Genomic DNA, 21,584 nt, shown 5'->3' on the forward strand with positions numbered 1-21,584 from the left:
ACCCCATGTCCCGGCGCTGCAAGGCAGAGGATTAGCCTATTGAGCCGTGGTGCCGGCCTCTGCTTTCAAATAAATAAATGAATCTTAAAGAAAACCAAAAAACAAAAACACATTTTTCCTTTAGCGTTCAGTGAAGGTCAGATGTAGAAGGCTGAATACGCACAGATACCTATACTTAGTAATTAACTAATGAATTAATCATTAGATAATGTTTCTGGAAACATTATATGTCTTCATTCATTCCTGCTTTAAAAAACTGTGTTTTTTTTTATTTTTTATTTTTATTTTTTGACAGGCAGAGTGGACAGTGGGAGAGAGAGAGAGAGAGAGAGGGAGAGAGAAAGGTCTTCCTTTTGCCGTTGGTTCACCCTCCAATGGCTGCTGCGGCCAGCGCGCTGCGGCCGGCGCACCACGCTGATCTGATGGCAGGAGCCAGGTACTTATCCTGGTCTCCCATGGGGTGCAGGGCCCAAGGACTTGGGCCATCCTCTACTGCACTCCCTGGCCACAGCAGAGAGCTGGCCTGGAAGAGGGGCAACCGGGACAGAATCCAGCACTCCGACTGGGACTAGAACCCGGTGTGCCGGCGCCGCAAGGCGGAGGATTAGCCTAGTGAGCCGCGGTGCTGGCCACAAACTGTTTTTAATTTCCACTGCTTGTGATTATAAACTCCACTAATTGTAAATCTAGCTTATCTGAGTTTAGTAGGAATCGGGTATGTGTATGTTTTTCCTTTAAAACAAAGTTTAGACCGGCGCCACGGCTCAATAGGCTAATCCTCCGCCTGCGGCACCGGCACACCAGGTTCTAGTCTCGGTCAGGGCACCGGATTCTGTCCTGGTCGCTCCTCTTCCTGGCCAGCTCTCTGCTGTGGCCCGGGAGTGCAGTGGAAGATAGCCCAAGTCCTTGGGCCCTGCACCCGCATGGGAGACCAGGATAAGCACCTGGCTTCTGGCTTCGGATCAGCGCAGTGCGCTGGCCACAGCGGCCATTGTGGTGAACCAACGGAAGGAAGACCTTTCTCTCTGTCTCTTTCTCTCTCTCACTGTTCACTCTGCCTTTCAAAAAAATAAACAAAAAAAGACAAAAATTAAAAAAAAAAAACCACAAAGTTTAGTTGCATTATCTTTTCATAATAAATCGAGTGGTTTTTTGTTTCAGAATTGAAATTTTGGAAAATAAATGGGCATTTCAATTGATGCCAATAATTTTTTTCCAGCTTTATTTATTTATTTGAAAGGCAGTATTAGAGGGAGAAAGAAAGATCTTGTATGCTGTGGTTTATTTCTCAAATGGCTGCAAAGACTGGAGCTTGACAAGGCCAGAGGTAGGAGCCAGGAACTCCATTTGCGTCTCTGATATTTTGGGTAGCAGGGGCCCAAGTACTTGGGCCATCTTCCACTGCTTTCCCAGGCACATTAGCAGGGAACTGGATCAGAAATGGCGTAGCCAGGATTTGAACCAGTGCTCATATGGGGTGCTGTCATCTTTGGCAGTGGCCCCTCTGGTACATTTTAATAGACGAGTTGTAGCCATTCTGCCATTCTGCAAAGCTCACCCTTTCCATCTTTCACTCTGCACCAGGTGAGGGGTGGAGAGCAGATGGACATTGAATTCACAGTACACCTAGGAGAATTAGTGTTCCATGGGGTGCTCCTTCTATGTTCCCTGACAGATTAAGCTTTGTTTTTTTTTTTATGAAATTTTTTAGTTATATGTGTAGCATTGCAGGCAGAGAGGAATATTCCGTTGGTGCTGTATTTTATAGAATATTGTAAAGGTCTCGGGGGACCTATACTGAGGAAATTGCTTTCTATACGGAAGCTGTTGTTGCCCATTGTATGGAGACTTATTTCCCTTCAAGCTGCAGCGTGGGATGGGAGACAGTAGTGGGTTGGCCAGTCCTGTTATCTACAGGGTTTTTGGCCATGAGCTCATTTTCTAACCCCTGAAATTGTTTTTATGCCTATACAGGTATATATAATGTCCTCTTTGTGTTTTGAGAATTTAATGAAGTTATACATATCAAGTGACTCTTATGGTGACTGATGCATAAAAGATATTCACTAAATATCAGTTTTCTATCTTCAAGTAGTGATAATTCTGACAATGAATTGAATACTGATGTAATATATTGGCTGTTGTCTGCTATTATTGTACCTTAAAGCTGGTGTGACTACCATCAGGGTATAAAGTTTGTCTCTCCCATTCTCTGTTTATCTGAACCAAGCCTTGAATTGCAGGGTGCAGCTGTCAAGTAGGGCTTTGATGGTCATTGTTACAGTAAGCGGTAGTCTTATAGCCCTGCATGTGTGTGCTGCACAGGGAGTTGAGCCATACTCCAGCCTTGGTCACTGCTACCTGTATAGGGATGCAGGCGTGTATGTTTTCCCGTGAGGTGGGCCTGCTACAGTCAAGCAGAATCTCTTGAAACAATTCACTGTGTTCTGATACTTCTGTAGCACGAAGATTCCTACTTCCACACGCTCTGCGTTTGTAAGTTTGTGATCACTCTTTCAGACAGCGTCTTTCTGGCTTTATTCCTCACTCTCTGCAGGTCCACTATGAGGCCTCTGCATGCTGCACACCATTCTCTAGTTAAAAATATTCTACTTATTTATTTGTTTACTTTTTAAAAAAAAGATTTGTTTATTTCAAAGGCAGATTGACTGGCAAAGGCTAAGAGAGGGAGGTAGGGAGGGAAGGAGAGAGAGAGAGAGAGAGAGGGAGGGAGGGAGGGAGGGAGGGAGGGAGGGAGGGAGGGAGGGAGATATGTATTCTGTCTGCTATTCATTCCCCAGATGGCTGCAATGGCCAAAGCTGTGCCTATCCGAACCCAGGAGCTAGGAGCTTCTTCCTGGTTTCCCTCATGGGTGCAGGGGCCCAAGGACTTGGGCCATCTTCCACTGCTTTCCCAGGCCACAGCAGAGAGCTGGATTGAAAGTGGAGCAGGCGAGACTGCAGCTGGCGCTCATATGGGATGCTGGCGCTACAGCGGCAGCTTTATCTGCTAAGCCACAGTGCCAGCCCCATATTTATTTACTTTTAAACATCTACTTATTTATTTGAAAGGCAAAGTTATGGAGTGAGAGGGAGAGACAGAGAGAGAGAGAGACAGAGACGAAGAATGAATATCTTCCATCCATTGATGCACTCCCCAAATGGCTACAGTGGCCAGGACTGGGCCAGGTTGAAGCCAGGAGCCAGGAACTTCCTTCTGGTCTCTCTTGTGAGTGCTGGGGACCAAGTGCTTGGGCCATCTTCCTCTTCTTTCCCAGGTGCCTCAGCAGGGAGCTGCATAGAAAGCAGAGCAGGAGGAACACAGACTGTTGCCCATATGGGATGCTGGCATCACAGGTGGAGACTTGGCCTTCTTTGCTCCATGTTTTTCCTTTTACAAAGCGTTTAACATCCTTATTGTGTTTGATTCTTCTAAAAACCCTTGGTTGTAGTCAATATGATTACCTTTCACAAAGAAGCAAGTTGCTCTATGGTGGTAAAGTTGATTAATAGTGTAACTGGGATTCCAGCTACATCTATATTCTTGTGCATCTTTACTAACCACTTTTGTTTTTCAATAGATTTTTTTTATTTATTTAAAAGGCAGAACTTACAGAGAGGGATGGAGAGGAGGAGAAAGAAAAAAATGCTTTCCATTCACTGGTTCTCTCCTCAAATGGCTTCTGGGCCATCCTGAACCCAGGAGCCTGGAACTCCATCCAGGTCTTCCATGTGGGTGGCATGGGCACAGGCGCTGGGAGCCTGGGACTCCATCCGGGTCTTCCATGTGGGTGGTATGGGCACAGGCACTGGGAGCCTGGGACTCCATCCGGGTCTTCCATGTGGGTGGCATGGCACAGGCACTGGGAGCCTGGGACTCCATCCGGGTCTTCCATGTGGGTGGCATGGCACAGGCACTGGGAGCCTGGGACTCCATCCGGGTCTTCCATGTGGGTGGCATGGCACAGGCACTGGGAGCCTGGGACTCCATCCGGGTCTTCCATGTGGGTGGCATGGCACAGGCACTGGGAGCCTGGGACTCCATCCGGGTCTTCCATGTGGGTGGCATGGGCACAGGCACTGGGAGCCTGGGACTCCATCCGGGTCTTCCATGTGGGTGGCATGGGCACAGGCACTGGGAGCCTGGGACTCCATCCGGGTCTTCCATGTGGGTGGCATGGCACAGGCGCTGGGAGCCTGGGACTCCATCCGGGTCTTCCATGTGGGTGGCATGGCACAGGCACTGGGAGCCTGGGACTCCATCCGGGTCTTCCATGTGGGTGGCATGGGCACAGGCACTGGGAGCCTGGGACTCCATCCGGGTCTTCCATGTGGGTGGCATGGCACAGGCACTGGGAGCCTGGGACTCCATCCGGGTCTTCCATGTGGGTGGCATGGGCACAGGCACTGGGAGCCTGGGACTCCATCCGGGTCTTCCATGTGGGTGGCATGGGCACAGGCACTGGGAGCCTGGAACTCCATCCGGGTCTTCCATGTGGGTGGCATGGCACAGGCACTGGGAGCGTCTTGTGCTGCTTTTCTAGGCACATTCACAGAGCTGGGTTGGGAGTGGAGCAGCAGGAATTCGACCAGTGCTCATATGGGATGCTGGTGTTGCAGGTGGTGGCTTAACCTGGTGAGCCACAGTGCCTGCCCCAACCAGTTGTTTTGATTTGTATCCTACACTATATGTTGTTAAGAGATGGCTTTTTTTAAAATGTGTATTTATTTTCATCTACTTGAAAGGCAGAGAGTGAGAGAGAGTGTCTTCCCTCTGCTGGATCACTCCCAGAATGCCCACAACCTCTAGGCAGAAGCCAGCAGTCTGGAATTCCATCTGGGCCTCCACATGGTTGGTGGGGCTCCGAGCACTTGAGCCATCACCCGCTGCCTCCTAGAATGCGGTAACGGGAAGCTGAATCAGAAGCTGACTAGCTGGTACTGGAACCAGCACTCTGATGGGGATGTCTTAAGCAGTGGCTCAAACTGGTATGCTAGCGCTTGCTTTGGCAATAGGTATACTAACCGGCTGCTCCACTTCTGATCCAGCTCCCTGCTGATGTGCCTGGGAAACCAGTGGAGGATGGCCAAGTGCTTGGGCTCCTGCAATCATGTGAGAGCCCTGGAAGAAACTCCTGGCTCCAGATTGGCCCGGCTTCAAGCTTTGCGTCCATTTGAGGAGTGAGCCAGCCGGTGGAAGACTTCTGACTCTCTCTGATTTTCTCTGTAACTCTGACTTTCAAATAAATAAGGAAGTCTTTAAAAAGAAAGTATCAACAGCATAAAAGAAGATGCCTATTTTGGCTCTCCTCCTTTTCTCTTCCTCACACCCTACCACATGCTAGGCATTCTTTTCATCCATACAAAGGGGAATAAAGTGATAGTGTCAAAGGGTATTTTAAAAAAAGATTATTTATTTATTTGAAAGGCAGAGTTACACAGAGAGAGAGGAAAGGCAGAAAGAGAGAGGGAGGGAGGGAGGGAGGTGTCTTCCATCTGATGGTTCACTCCACAATTGGCTGCAACGGCTGGAACTTGAACCTCTCTGAAGCCAGGAGCCAGGAGCTTCTTCCAGGTCTCCCACGTGGGTGCAGGGGCCCAAAGACTTGAGCCATCTTCCACTGCTTTCCCAGACCATAGTAGAGAGCTGGATCAGAAGTGGAGCACCCAGGTCATGAACCGGCGCCCATATGGGATGCTGGCGCTTCAGGCCAGGGTGTTAACCCACTGCGCCACAGCACTGGCCCCAAAGGACATGTTTTTTTAAAAAAAGGTTATTTATTGTTTGAAAGGCAGAGTGGTGGAGCTGTTGGGAGAGATCTTCCATCCACTGGTTTACTCTTGTGGCCTCAGTGGCAAAACCTGGAGCTGGGAGCAACCTCTGGGTCTTCTTCGTGGGTCTCCACGTGGCTGTAGTCAAAGCACTTGGGCCATCTTCCACTGCCTTCCCAGGCACAGTAGGTAGCTGGATAAAAATGGTGCAGTGGACACTTCAGCTGGCATTCCAGGATGGGATGCCTGCATTGCAAGTACTGGTCAACCCGCTGTGCCACAAAGCTGATCCCTGTAGGTGTGCTTTGGGGGTATGCAGTGGCAGAGTTCCACAGAGCAGTCAGCTGCAGGGTTTGAATAGAGGGGTGATAACAGTTCCTGTGACTCTGCTTGTCCTTTGAACCTTTCCCTTCTCTGTTCTCTGGCTGAAGCCTGCAGCCTGCAGTCTGAAGGCTTTTCCAGAACCCTGGAATGTTTTGTGCTCTTGCAGGGCTCTCCAGAAGAGATTAGGAATTAAAAACTGCCTGCCCCATCTCCGATGTCCTCAAGTAATGAGTAAGGGGAGATACCTTATAGATCCTGCAGCTTCCTCTCTAGGTGTTACATTGTTTCCCAGAGAGATCCTTGGGGTTGAACTCCTGTCACCCACTGTGGCACCTGTCTTCCGAGTGTTCCCTGTTGGGTCCACCTTTGCTTCCCTGTTTTACTTTCTAAGCTCCTGTGCTACGTGTACTTGCATCTAGGTCTGTTCAGGCTCTACTTGCAGGGAAACCATGTTGAGATAATAACATTTCTGGTTTGGTAGATTTCATCTGTTTGTAGCATTTTCTTCTCCAGTTGTCATTTTGAACAGCTAAGGTCATCAGTGTTAGATTTTAGAAATTAATTATGTTTTGATGATTACTAATCTTATTTCGTATTTCTACAGATCATTTGATTAATAATGGTAGCAGCGAATACCAGTGTATTTAAATTTCAGTGCCTCTTTCAGTTTGCTTTGCCAGTTTATATATTTTTTTTAATTTGACAGAGTTATAGACAGTGAGAAACAGAGAGAAAAGGTCTTCCTTCCGTTGGTTCACCCCCAAAATGAACACTACGGCTGGTGCGCTATGCCGATCCGAAGCCAGGAGCCAGGTGCTTCTGCCTGGTCTCCCATGCAGGTGCAGGGCCCAAGCATTTGGGCCATCCTCCACTGCCCTCCCAGGCCACATCAGAGAGCTAGACTGGAAGAGGAGCAACTGGGACTAGAACCCGGCGCCCATATGGGATGCTGGTGCCACAGGCGGAGGATTAACCCAGTGTGCCACGGCCCCAGTCCCACTTTGCCAGTATTTTATAAGCCGTAATTGTTGCCACTCATTTTTGAGCCAGATAGGAACACTGTCAGAGGAATCTTGGATGTGTAATTGGGTTTGTACAGTAGAAGCTAGATTTTTGCCCCCTACCTGTTTTTTATAGAAAAATGTTTACACGGCTGGCGCCACGGCTTACTAGGCTAATCCTCCGCCTGCAATGCCGTCACCCCGGGTTCTAGTCCCGGTTGGGGCGCCAATTCTGTCCCGGCTGCTCTTCTTCCAGTCTAGCTCTCTGCTGTGGCCCGGGAGTGCAGTGGAGGATGGCCCAAGTGCTTGGGCCCTGCACCCGCATGGGAGACCAGGAGGAAGCACCTGGCTCCTGGCTTGGATTGGCACAGCACACCGGCCATTTGGGGAGTGAGCCAGCGGAGGGAGGACCTTTGTCTCTCTCTCACTGTCTAGCCCTGCCTTTCCAAAAAAAAAAAAAAAAAAAAAAAAGTTTACGCAATTATAAAAGGAATGAGCTGTTTGTATTTTGGCAGAAGAAAGAGAAACAAAAGTGCTTTTCAAAAAATTCTATAATTTTTTTTTAACTTATTTGACAGGTAGAGTTAGAGAGAGAGAGAGAGACAGAGAGAAAGGTCTTCCTTCCATTGGTTCACCCCCCAAATGGCCGCTATGGCCAGCACGCCGCGCCAATGCGAAGCCAGGAGCCAGGTGCCTCCTCCTGGTCTCCCAAACAGGTGCAGGGCCCAAGCTCTTGGGCCATCCTGTACTGCCTTTCCGGGCCACAGCAGAGAGCTGGACTGGAAGAGGAGGAACCGGGACAGAACTGGCATCCCAACCGGGACTAGAACCCCTGGTGTGCTGGCGCCGCAGGTGGAGGACTAGCCAAGTGAGCCGCGGCGCTGGCCCCCCAAAAATTCTATAGTTAAAAGAGAAATATATTAAAATTAGTTTTTTGAGTAGGACACTGGTATATCTGTGAATTGTGTCTTGGAATTGTTAACTTTTTTTTTTTTTTTTTAGAAAATTAAGTACATGTTCTTAGAACTTTTCTTCCAGTGAATTTAAATTTCAAACTGTTTTGTACCTTTTCATATAGGGAATAAAGATACTGTTACCAGCATTCTATTTAATATTTAATTTTAAACCCTGTGTCTAGGTATATTAATTCATTCTTAAGAGCCTAAAAAAGTTATTTTATACATGATTGATACTCAACAAAACTTTTGTAAAAATTAATGAAGGTAAATGAGAATTTTGTTTATTTCTCAAAAAGGAGTTATTCCATTCAGTATTCATGCATTATTCAATAATTCAGTGATTATTTTCTTCAGTAACTCCTTGTGTTCTTGGCCTTTACTTACTGGTGATCTGATGTGAATAAGATAGTCAAGGTTCCTGTGTCCAGTGAGTTGTTTCTTCAGGAAAATAAGCATTACCTAGTAAACTCACTAGTGTGAGGAATGAGAACAACCAGTGAAGGCACTCACTGACTCAAGTATTTTCTTGAAAATTTTGATACTGTCTGTTGGGTTACTGTTGGACTGTTTTTGTAATGAAATGCAAGGGTTACACTTAGAAAGTAATATCTACTTTTAATCTGGTACTGCATAACTGTTCTTTACTGTGTCATGGACTATCTATGTTGAAGGTTTTTATATATTTTTTTAAAGGTATTTATTTGAAAGAGTTACAGAGAGAGGAAAGTTATTTATTTGAAAGAGTTACAGAGAGAGGTAGAGACAGGGAGAGAGAGGTCTGTATCTGCTGGTTCACTCCTCAAATGGCCGCAGCAGCTGGAGCTGAGTTGATTTGGAGCTAGGAGCCAGGAGCTTCTTCCGTATCTCACATGTGTGTGTAGGGGCCCAGCTCTTCAAGCTGCAGCTTTTTTTTTTTTTTATTTTTTTTTATTTTTTTTTATTTTTTGACAGGCAGAGTGGACAGTGAGAGAGAGAGACAGAGAGAAAGGTCTTCCTTTGCCGTTGGTTCACCCTCCAATGGCCACCGCTGCAGCTGGCGCACCGCGCTGATCCGATGGCAGGAGCCAGGATCCAGGTGCTTTTCCTGGTCTCCCATGGGGTGCAGGGCCCAAGCACCTGGGCCATCCTCCACTGCACTCCCTGGCCATAGCAGAGAGCTGGCCTGGAAGAGGGGCAACCGGGACAGAATCCGGCGCCCCGACCGGGACTAGAACCCGGTGTGCCGGCGCCGCAAGGTGGAGGATTAGCCTATTGAGCCACGGCGCCGGCCTTTTTTTTTTTTTTTTTGACAGGCAGAGTGGACAGTGAGAGAGAGACAGAGCGAGAGCTCTTCCTTTTGTCGTTGGTTCACCCTCCAATGGCTGCCGCGGCCGGCGCGCTGTGGCCGGTACACCGCACTGATCCGAAGGCAGGAGCCAGGTGCTTCTCCTGGTCTCCCATGGGGTGCAGGGCCCAAGCACCTGGGCCATCCTCCACTGCACTCCCGGGCCACAGCAGAGAGCTGGCCTGGAAGAGGGGCAACCGGGACAGAATCCGGCGCCCCAACCGGGACTAGAACCTGGTGTGCCGGCGCCGCAAGGCGGAGGATTAGCCTAGTGAGCCGCGGCGCCGGCAAGCTGCAGCTTAAACCTGCTGCGCCTCAGTGCTGGCCCCGGGACCTGGCGACTTAATTGGCACGTTATCTGCTGGGTGAAATGCCCATCCTGAACATAGTTGTTAGATGCAGGGCCCAAGCTCCTGGGTCATCTTCTGCTACTTCCCCAGGTGGATTAGCAGGGAGCTGGATTAGAAGTGGGGTGGCCAGGACATGATCTGGTACACAGATGGGATGCCAGCATCATAGGCAGTACCTTGACCTGCTTTGCCACAGAGCCAGTTGCAGACTTTTACTTTCACATGTAATTTATTCTTTCCCCATGTCATTAAAAAAAAATTATTTAAGTATACAAGTTTCATATATTTCAGATATACAGATTTAGGAACAAAATGGAGCTTCCCCTCCCTCCTGCCCATATTCCAACCCTCCCCCCATTCAGATTCCTATTCTTGATTTTTACAGTGATCTATTAACAGTTTACTTAGAGATCATGTACTTAACCCTACTCGAAGTAAAGGAGGTCAGCAAATAGTATGAAGAGAAAGAAAACAAAATGAAACAAAACTAAACAAAAGCTTGTTTCTCAGTAGAAGAGACAAGGGCTGTAAAGAACAATCCATTCTCCAAATATCTATTTCCCTGTGATATATTACATTTCAAGTATTCTGTTATTTCTGTTGTATCAGGGAAAACATATGGTATTTGTCTTTTTTGGATTGGCTTATTTTACTAAGTGTAATGTTTTTTTTTTTTTCTTTTTTTTTTTTTTTTTGACAGGCAGAGTGGACAGTGAGAGAGAGAGAGACAGAGAGAAAGGTCTTCCTTTGCCGTTGGTTCACCCTCCAATGGCCGCCGCGGCTGGCGCGCTGCGGCCGGCGCACCGCGCTGATCCGATGGCAGGAGCCAGGATCCAGGTGCTTTTCCTGGTCTCCCATGGGGTGCAGGGCCCAAGCACCTGGGCCATCCTCCACTGCACTCCCTGGCCACAGCAGAGGGCTGGCCTGGAAGAGGGGCAACCGGGACAGAATCCGGCGCCCTGACCGGGACTAGAACCCGGTGTGCCGGCGCCGCTAGGCGGAGGATTAGCCTATTGAGCCGCGGCGCCGGCCTGTAATGTTTTCCAGTTATGGCCATCTTGTGCAAAGATAGGATTTCTTTTTTCTTTTCTTTTTTTTTTTTTTTTGACAAGCAGAGTGGACAGTGAGAGAGACAGAGAGAAAGGTCTTCCTTTGCCATTGGTTCACCCTCCAATGGCCACCGCGGCCGGTGCGCTGCAGCTGGCGCACCACGCTGATCTGAAGGCAGGAGCCAGGTACTTTTCCTGGTCTCCCATGGGGTGCAGGGCCCAAGCACTTGGGCCGCCCTCCACTGCACTCCCTGGTCACAGCAGAGAGCTGGCCTGGAAGGGGGGCAACTGGGACAGAATCCGGCGCCCCGCCCGGGACTAGAACCCGGTATGCCGGCACCGCAAGGCAGAGGATTAGCCTAGTGAGTCCTGGTGCCGTCCCCATGTCATCTTATGATTTCATTTGGAACTGTTTATACCAGAGGTCTTCAAAAAGTTGATAAAAAATACACATTATGAAAAAACTCTGCCATGGATTTAAAACAGTTTTGATCTGAAGGAAAATTATACTTTAGTTTTTCATTAACTTTTAAAGTAAATTCTTGCCTCTTTTAAAATTTATTTTATGGGGCTGGCACTGTGGCTCACTTGGTTAATCCTCTGTCTGCAGCGCTGGCATCCCATATGGGTGCTGGGTTCTAGTCCTAGTTGCTCCTCTTCCAGTCTAGCTCTCCGCTGTGGCTTGGGAGGGCAGTGGAGGATGGCCCAAGTGCTTGGGTCCCTGTACCCGCATGGGAGACCAGCAGGAAGCACCTGGCTCCTGGCTTCGGATCGGCACAGTGCTGGCCATAGCGGCCATTTGGGGGGTGAACCAATGGAAGGAAGACCTTTCTCTCTGTCTCTCTCTCTCACTGTCTAACTCTTTCTGCCAAATAAAAGAAATTTATTTTCGTGTCACTAAGATCTACTTCAGTGTATTGCTTGTGGTATATACTTGGTAAATATATGTTGAATTAATGACATTTATGTGTGAATTTAAACTCTTAAATACTTTGAATCTCCCAAACTCTGAAGAACAGATTAAAATCATACTTGGTATCAGCATACTTTGTAAGTGCTGCTAGGTCTTAAATCACTTTTGAGATCTTTGTCCTAGTGATTGCAGGAGGGTGAAAAAAGGTAGAATTCTGGTGTTCCAGTGCATATGTGTTGAGTTTTTCTACTATGTCATGAAGTGAGGGAGGTCTCATGAATTTGAGTGTGTTCACATATTCCACCAGCCCTAATTTGCATTTATACATAGGCTTACATGTCTTCAAGTACTGCAGCTCTGAATGTTTCACATCTTTCAGAGGTAATTTGATTTTCCCCTGTTTTATTTTACATAAGCAGGATTGCTTCACGGTGGAGGGGGAAGATTTGAGGCATGACTTTGAACGCCTACAGCTGGCCATGGAAATGGTAGGATTTCTTCCCAAGACGCGAAGACAGTGAGTTTATTTATTATATTCCTTAAAATTTTACTTAAAAGTCAGGAAGAGGAAGCAAGAGGGAGAGACAAAGACAAAGAGATCTCTTCTGCTCACTGCTTCAATGCCCACATTCCTGCAACAGCCAGGGCTGGGCTGGGTCAGCACCAGGAGCCTAGAACTCTTGCTGAGTCTTTGATGTTGGTGTCAGGGACCTAAGATCTCAATCCATCATCTGCTGCTCCAGGGTGTGCATTAGTTGGAAACTGGGTCAGAATTGAATCCGACTTGAACCAGGCACTCTGATGTGGGATGTAGGCATCCCAAGCAGTGTTCTTATGCCTCCAGTGGAGGACACATCATGATATGTCTTTGAACTGTTTCTCTCCCTAGGTTCTTGTAGCAGTTTTCTAACTGATATTCCTGATGTAGTACCTCAGTGACCTGAAGCATCATTTTGAGTTCTTTTATGCATTATACACTTTTTTAAAAAAAGATTTATTTACCTATTTGAAAGAGTTGCACAGAGAGAGAAGGAGAGGCAGAGTGAGCGAGCGAGCGAGCTTCCATCCAAGGGTTCATTCCCCACATGGCCACAATGGCCAAAGCTGAGCTGATCCAAAGCCAGGAGGTGGGAGCTTCTTCTGGGTCTCCCACGCAGGTGCAGGGGCCCAAGGAGTTGGCACATCTTCTACTGCTTTCCCAGGCCATAGCAGAGAGCTGGATTGGAAGTGGAGCAGCCGGGGCTTGAACTGGCGCCCATATGGGATGCCAGCACTGCAGGCTGGGGCTTTAACCCACTGTATCACAGTGCTGGCCCCCAAGTAGTGTCTTAACTGGTGTTCCAAACACCCAATCTCAGAACAGTTTTTTTTTTTAAAGATTTATTTATTTATGTGAAAGAGAGAGAGAGAGGGAGGAAAGGGAGAGATAGAATTTGATTTGCTGCTTCACTCCCCACATGGCCAGCCCAAAGCATTTGGGTTTCCCACAGGGTCCAAGCACTTGGGGCGTCTTCTGCTGCTTTTCCCAGGCCATGAGCAGGGAGCTGAATTGTAAGTAGAGCAGCTGGGATTTGAACCACTGCCCCTATTGGATGCCCGCATTGCAGACAGTAGCTTTTCCTACTGTTCCACAATGATGTCCCCTGGGGAGAATTTTTTTGGGGGAAATTAGTGGTTAATGTGTTAATAAGTGTATCATATCTGATCGTGATGTGAGTTTTTAAGCTTTTTATTGATGAGCTTATACTAGGAGTAAGAATAACAGCTCTGCTATTTTGTTTGTGCTTATATCATTGGTTTGACTCTTCAGTTAGCAGATTTTTTTCTTTTTAAATATTTATTTATTTGAAAGGCAGAGTTACAGAGAAGCAGAGGCAGAGAGAGAGGTCTTCCATCTGCTGGTTCACTCCCAGATGGCTGCAATGGCTGGAGCTGGGCTGACCCGAAGCCAGGAGGAAGGAGCTTCTTCCGGGTCTCCTATGTGGGTGGCAGGGGCCCAGGCACTTGGGTGACATGTCCTCTGCTCCTTTCCCTGGCTCATTCAACCCAGAGCTGGATTGGAAGTAGAGCAGCTGGGGCTTGAACCAGCAGCCATATCAGTTGCTGGCACTATAGAGAGAGGCTTAATCTGCTATGCCGTAGCACTGGCCCTGAGATAGTGTTAATATTTTTGATAGAGAGCATGTTGTGGATATTACTTCTCACACCACCACATGACCACAATAAACACTACTAATGAATCATAGCATTCGTCTATTGAAGTTAGACCTGCCTAAGAATCAGGTTTTTTTTTTTTTTAAGAGGCAGACACATACAGACACTGACCCACCCACCTACCTACCAAAACACACACAGAGATGTTTCTGCTGCCAGTTGACTCCACAGATTGCTGCAACAGCCGGGACTGTGCCAAGTTGGAGCCAGGAGCCAGGAAATTCTTCCGGGTCTCCAACATGGGCACAGGGGACTAAGTTCCTGGCCATCTTATGTTGCTTTCCCAGGCCATCAGCAGGGAGTTGGAACAGAAGTAGAGTAGCCAGGACTTGAACTGGTGCCCATATGGGATGCTGGTGCTGCAGCCCATTGCTTTAACCCGCTGAGCCACAGCACCAGCTTCCCAGAATTGGTCTTAATTAACCTTGTAAACATCTTAATGTTTGGAATGTGCGTTGAAGCCCGCTTTCTTTTTCTTTTTCTTTTTCTTTTTTTTTTTTTTTTCTTTTTTTTTTGACAGGCAGAGTGGACAGTGAGAGAGAGAGACAGAGAGAAAGGTCTTCCTTTGCCGTTGGTTCACCCTCCAATGGCCGCCGCGGTTGGCGCGCTGCGGCCGGCGCACCGCGCTGATCCGATGGCAGGAGCCAGGAGCCAGGTGCTTTTCCTGGTCTCCCATAGGGTGCAGGGCCCAAGCACCTGGGCCATCCTCCACTGCACTCCCTGGCCACAGCAGAGGGCTGGCCTGGAAGAGGGGCAACCGGGACAGAATCCGGCGCCCCGACCGGGACTAGAACCCGGTGTGCCGGCGCCGCTAGGCGGAGGATTAGCCTAGTGAGCCGCGGCGCCGGCCGAAGCCCGCTTTCTTTAAAGCTCTATTATTCATATTCTGCCTTTATTTTTCCTTTTAAAGATTCATTTATTTATTTGCAAGGCAGCATTACTGGGGGGGGGGGGGCTGTTCCATCTGCTGGTTCACTCCCCAGATGACTGCAGTGGCCAGGGCTGGCCTAGGCCCAGCCAGGAGCTTCATCTAGGTCCCCTCTTTTGAGTGGCAGGGGTACAGACACTTGGGCTGTATTCTGCTGCTTTTCCCAGGCCATTAGCAGGGAGTTGGATCGGAAATGGAGCAGCCAGGACACAACCCAGAATCCATATGGGATCCTAGCTTTGCCAGGTGGTGGCTTAAACTGTTACGTCACAATGCTGGCCCCATCTTCTACCTTTTTAAATTTTTTTTAAATTTTGCTTTTCTTTGCCTTCTGTATATTAAATATCTTTTTAGTATAGTTGCTTATTATTATCTCCTAATGGAAGATTATATACTTCTTGAGAATTAGGATTCTTATTTCTATCTTAAAATTTTATTAATGTGATTTATAGGGCATTAATTGCTTATCTGACATTTGTTCTTGCCAGAGATGTTGTGTCATCTGTTTGTAATGTGCTGATTATTGTCACATTATTATTATTATTATATAGCAGCCTCATAAACTACTACTACTAGGAATGTTTTGATTTAATTTAAAAATGTTTTGAAGATTTATTTATGTATTTGAATGTCAGAGTTACAGTGAGAGAGAGGGAGAAACAGCGAAAGAGATCTTGCATCTGCTGGCTCACTCCCCACAAGGCAAGGCCTCCATGGCCAGTTGGAAGCCAGGAGCTTCATCTGGGTCTTGCAGTTTTAGCAGGGAGCTGGATGAAGTGGAGCAGCCAGAACACAAATCAGTGCCCGTAGGGATGCTGTTGTCGCAGGTGGTGACTTAGTCTGCTACTCTGCATTGCTGGTCCCTGCGTGTGGACTTTCTAGAAGTACAGCAGATTCAAATAGTAGCAGTCCAGTGCCCTGGACAGCTCTGCAGCAAGTGATGCAATACTGAAAGTCAGCTGTTGTAAAGCACTGTGTGGTACTTGATGTGAAGGAAGTACCTAGTAATTCTCATTATAATTAGCATTCCCATAGTTTTGTTTCTCTGAAATTTATGATCTGCATGCTTAATTTGATTACCTGAGATTTTGGAATGAAATAAACTGAGAATGCAGATGGGCAAGCTGTAATTTGTTGTCTCATTTTCACAGGATCTTCTCTCTTCTCTCAGCAATACTGCATTTGGGTAATATCTGTTACAAGAGGAAGACATACCGGGATGACTCCATTGATATCTGTAATCCTGAAGTTCTGCCTGTTGTCTCAGAATTATTAGAAGTGAGTGACAAATTCTTAGTTGTCATTTCTTTTTCTTTTTTTTTTTTTTAAGATTTATTTATTTTATTTGAAAATCAGAGTTACACAGAGAGAAGGAGAGTCAGAGAGAGAGAGAGAGAGAGAGAAAGTCTTGGTTCTGCTGGTTGAGTCCCCAATTGGCTGCAATGGCCGGAGTTGTGCCAATCGGAAGCCAGGAGCAAGGAGCTTCTTCCAGCTCTCCCACACAGGTGCAGGGACCCAAGGATTTGGGCTTTCCTCCACTGCTTTCCCAGGCCATAGCAGAGAGCTGGATTAGAAGTGGAGCAGCCAGACTCGAACTGGCACCCATATGGGATGCCAGCACCGCAGGTGGTGGCTTTACTTGCTCCACCACAGTGCCGGCCCCATCAGTTGTCATTTCAACTGCTGGGTAATGCCTCTTTTTTTCTATTGCATACCTACTTTATAAGGTATAAAAGGGTTATTACCTTTAAACTTATCCTGATTTTATTAGACACTATTTTCTCATAGTGTTTGCCAAAGGCCAGCTGTGTCCTGATAACTGCCCCCTCTGGTGTGAGTGTGCTGGCACTTTAAACACCCGGGCTTCCCTCTCTGCCCTCCATATGCCCCAGGAATCCATCTTCTCCACATTTTTGAAGAGGATGAGTCTTCCTATGTTAAACTATGTAATGTTATGGTCCCATACTAATTTTTCTCCCTTCTTACTTAGCACTTCTCATACTAAGATTTTGTTCATTTTATTGGAAAATGAAGTATTTGGGTGAGATAAAACAAAAAAGGTAGTATACTTTTTTCTTCATAGGTTAATGGGATGTCAATGTCTCCATCTCCTACCCTGCTACTCCCAGAGCAAGTGTTTGGCGCAGTGGGTAGGGTCCTGCTTGAGACACCAGCATCCCTCATTGAGTGCCTGGGTGTGAGTTTCAGCCCACTTCTGATTGCAGATTCTTGCTGATGCATATCCTGGGAGGTCATGGTTCGAGTACCTGGGTCCCTTGTTGTTCATGGGAGAGACCTGGATTGAGTTCCTGGTTCCTGACTTTGGCCTGGTGCAGTGCCTGCTGCTGCCGCCATGTGTTGAGTGAAGCAGCAGATGAGAGATGTCTTTGTCTCTGTCTTTTTCTAACTCTCTGCCTTTGATTTATTTTATTTATTGGAAAGGCAGAGTGATACAGAGAGAGAGAGAGAGAGAAAGAGAAAGAGATCTTCTGTCTTCTGGTTTACTCCCCAAAGGGCTGAAACATTTGGGGCTGGGCTAGAACAAAGCCAGGAATCGAGGACTCCATCTGGGTCTTCCACATGTGTGTAGGGGCCCAAGTACTTGAGCCCTCCCTGCTGCTTTCTCAGGCACATTAGTAGGGAGCTGGATTGGAAGCAGAGCAGCTGGACTTGACTCAGTGCTCCATATGGAATGTCAACATGGCAGGTGATGGCTTAACCTGCCGTGCCACGCCAGCCCCCCAAATAAATACATTTAAAAAAATATGTATCCAGGTTGTTGGTTTGGATTTTTTTTTTTTGCCTTGATAGCTAATTTCTTTCTTTCTATCCCTGTACATCATGTAGATGTACAGTTTGTTTATACATTGATTTATTGAAGGACATTTTGACTTTTCCAGTTTTTAGTAATTATGAATCATGTGCTTTCTATTTTATTCTTTTTTTCAAAGATTTATTTATTCATTTGAAAGGAGTTACAGAGAGTTAGAGGCAGAGAGAGAGAGAGAGAGAGAGAGAAAGGTCTTTCATTACTGGTTCACTCCCCAATTGGCTGCAACTGCTGGAGCTGTGTTGATCTGAAGCCAGGAGCCAGGAGCTTCTTCTGGGGTTCCCATGCGGGTGCAGGGGCCCTAGCACTTGGGCCATCTTCTACTGTTTTCCCAGGCCACAGCAGAGAGCTGGATCAGAAGTGGAGCAGCTGGGACTAGAATCAGTGCCCATATGGGATGTCGGTACTGCAGGCGGAGGCTTTTCGGCTACACTGCAGCGTCAGCCCCCAGCAAATTGATTTGATTGCAGATCTCCCTTTTAAATCCAAGCTTCTTGAATTCGTTCCTGGGCATCTGACCACTTGAGATGCTCATGTGCCGCAGCCTACATCCTGTATTGGAACACCTGGGGTTGAGTTCTGGCTCTGCTCCTGATTGAAGCTCCCTGCTATCACACATCTTCCGAGTGAGCTGGCAATGATTCAGTTACATCAATCTCCCTGCTTGAGTGGGAGACCTAGGTTGTGTTCTCTATTCCCAGCTGCAGCCTGGCCCCGGCCAGATTGCTGTGGTCATTTAGGAAGTTCACCAGTGGATGGGAGGCCTCTTGTCTCTTTGATAATCTGTCTGTCTATTCTTTCCCCACTTTGTCTTCAATAAATAAAATAAATAATAAAAAAAATTAAATTCCTTCTTGTATGTAGTATGATCTATTTCTAGGGTGGAGATGTAGTGTTAAATAGAAGGAAAATTGCTTGAAGGTTCAGGGGCTGAAGATATCCTGCCTGTAGTTAGTTCTCAGAAGTTTTTTTTTTAAAGATTTATTTTATTTATTTGAAAGATAGAGTTATAGACGAGATAGAGCCAGAAAGACAGAGAGGTAGAGAGAGAGGTCTTCCATCTACTGATTCACTCTCCAAATGACCACAACAGCCAGAGCTGAGTTGATCCAGAGCCAAGAGCTTTTTTCCAGTCTCCCAAGGACTTGGACCCCCTCCACTGCTTTCCCAGGACATAGCAGAGAGCTGGATTGGAAGTGGAGTGGCTGGGACTCGAACAGGCGTCCATATGGTATGCTGGTGCTGAATTAATCTGCTGTGCCATAGCACTGGCCCCAGAAGTTATTTTAAAAAATCATTGCTTCTAGTCCCTTCAGATTGACAGCAATTGTAACCTTAAGGCTTTGGTTGATATGAAATACAAAGATAGTTGCGATAACTGGTATAATTGCAGTTTAAATTCTTCCTTTAAGATTTAATTTAGTTTTCCTCTTTTCCAAGGTGATTCAATTCAATGGTAATTACAGATTAGTTTGGAAGAACAAATATTTTAAAAGTAGTGTTTTAATTTAATGTTTCCAGGTATTTTTTGTTAACTGAGGGGGCAGTGAAAGCCCATGTGATGGATTTTTGTTAAATTTTGAGAGGTGAACGAACAAGCTCTAGCAGATGAATTGGTGGTGACTGGAGGCTGATTTTGTGGTGAGATTTTATTTATTTTTATTTTTATTTATTTATTTTTTTGACAGGCAGAGTGGATAGTGAGAGAGAGAGACAGAGAGAAAGGTCTTCCTTTTTGCCGTTGGTTCACTCTCCAATGGCCACCGCGGCTGGCGCGCTGCGGCTGGCGGACTGCGCTGATCCGATGGCAGGAGCCAGGTGCTTCTCCTGGTCTCCCATGGGGTGCAGGGCCCAAGCACCTGGGCCATCCTCCACTGCACTCCCGGGCCACAGCAGAGAGCTGGCCTGGAAGAGGGGCAACTGGGACAGAATCCGGCGCCCTGACCGGGACTAGAACCTGGTGTGCCAGCGCCGCTAGGTGGAGGATTAGCCTATTGAGCCACGGCGCCGGCGTGGTGAGATTTTAGAATCCTCACCATTCCGGAAAACTTTTCAGTGTTTGCCAGATTTATGTGTTTATGTATTTTTGATATCTGTTGAGACAATGTAAAGAATCTGTTTTTAGTATACATGTATCAGTTTCTCAGGTAACTATGAGATCTTACAAGTTAGATATTGAACCCATTGCCACTTGTTTTCTTTAATACAGTATAAAATAAGAATATTTTAAAAATGATGGAGATAGCTAAGAATTCAGTAATATTTTTCTTAGAATGATTGTCAAATGGAATAGACAAGATGGGTGTGTTTGTGTTTGTGTACGCATGTGCATGTGTGTGTGCCTGTGCCATCTTTATGAGTTCAGTTTTGCTCAGCCCTCTCCTTCAGAGGACTGGAGTGGTTGGTCATCCTTTGTTCTCCCTTTGTTCTGTAGTTAGAAGAAAGGTCATCAGCAGAGAGTCACGTGTTTCTTTTCTTTACAAGTTTGAGAGAGAACAACCTCATGAGCAACGGTATTTGGTGTCTTTTCCAGTTCTTCCAGGTTAACTGACTTTTTAGGGTTTTCAAATATTCTTGATTTATTTTGATACTTTGTGTTTTTTTTCTGGGAAATAATGTATTACAAGTTTAAAATTTATTATTTAAAAGAGTTCATTTGGGTCGGCGCTGTGGCGCAGTGGGTTAAAGCCCCTGCCTGAAGTGCCGACATCCCAAATGGGCGCTGGTTCTAGTCCCTGCTGCTTCTCTTCCGATCTAGCTCTTTGCTATGGCCTGGGATAGCAGTAGAAGATGGCCCAAGTCCTTGGGTGCCTGCACCCACGTGGGAGACCTGGAAGAAGCTCCTGGCTCCTAGCTTCGGATAGGCGCAGCTCCGGCTGTCGCGGCCATCTGGGGAGTGAACCAGCGGATGGAAGACCTCTCTCTGTGTCTCTGCCTCTCTCTCTAACTCTGTCTTTCAAATAAATAAAATAACTCTTAAAAAATAAAAGAGTTTAGCGGCTCACTAGGCTAATCCTCCGCCTAGCGGCGCCGGCACACCGGGTTCTAGTCCCGGTCGGGGCGCCGGATTCTGTCCCGGTTGCCCCTCTTCCAGGCCAGCCCTCTGCTGTGGCCAGGGAGTGCAGTGGAGGATGGCCCAGGTGCTTGGGCCCTGCACCCGCATGGGAGACCAGGAAAAGCACCTGGCTCCTGGCTCCTGCCATCGGATCAGCGCGGTGTGCCGGCCGCAGCGCGGCGGCCATTGGAGGGTGAACCAACGGCAAAGGAAGACCTTTCTCTCTGTCTCTCTCTCTCTCTCTCACTGTCCACTCTGCCTGTCAAAAAAAAAAAAAAATAAAAAATAAATTTATTTATTTGAAGGCAGAATAACAGGAAAAGAGGGAGAAACACAGAGAGAGAGATCTTCCATTCTCTGGTTCACTTCTCAAATGGCCTCAGCAGCTGAGTCTGGACCATCCTGGTTCCCCACGGGAGTGCAGGGATCCAGGTGTTTGACCCTTTTCCACTGCCTTCCTGAGCACATTAGCAGAAAGTTGTATTGGCAGTGGAGTAGATGGGATTTGAACTATGACACTCCAGAATGGGATGCCAGCTTTGCAAATGGTGCTAAGTCACAACAGTGACCCCTAAAATTTATTGATTGATGTTCTTTGTAAATTATTTACTTACTTCATATATTTGAAAGGCAGAGTTACAGAGAGTGAGAGAGGTCTTCTCCTTGCTGGTTCACTCCCTAAATGGCCAGAGGTGCCCAGTCTGGGCCAGGCTGAAGCCAGAAGTCAGGAGCTTTTTCTGGGTCTCCCATGTGGGTGCAGGGGCCAAAGCACTTTTACCATCCTCCACTGCTCTCCTGGCCATAGCAGAGAGCTGGATCTGAAATGGAGCAGCCAGGACTTGAGCTGCCACCCACAAAAATGGAT

The 21,584-nt window shown here is 47.1% G+C and overlaps 1 protein-coding gene across 20 annotated transcripts in view; it reads left to right on the forward strand.

Moving 5' to 3' along the window:
- The window catches only part of MYO9A (myosin IXA), a 278,436-nt gene that overhangs the window by 70,245 nt on the left and 186,607 nt on the right, over nt 1-21,584 (forward strand). For 13 of the 20 annotated variants that reach the window (XM_070054736.1, XM_070054737.1, XM_051821770.2 and 10 more), the window contains 2 exons: nt 12,109-12,209; nt 15,986-16,112. In XM_070054736.1, the coding sequence (XP_069910837.1) occupies nt 12,109-12,209; nt 15,986-16,112 (228 nt within the window). The remainder of the gene's footprint in view (nt 1-12,108; nt 12,210-15,985; nt 16,113-21,584) is intronic. The other 7 variants (XM_070054738.1, XM_070054739.1, XM_070054741.1 and 4 more) reach the window with 1 other exon arrangement.

This window comes from Oryctolagus cuniculus, chromosome 12 (assembly GCF_964237555.1).
Source record: "Oryctolagus cuniculus chromosome 12, mOryCun1.1, whole genome shotgun sequence".
NCBI classification, from domain to species: Eukaryota; Metazoa; Chordata; class Mammalia; order Lagomorpha; family Leporidae; genus Oryctolagus; species Oryctolagus cuniculus.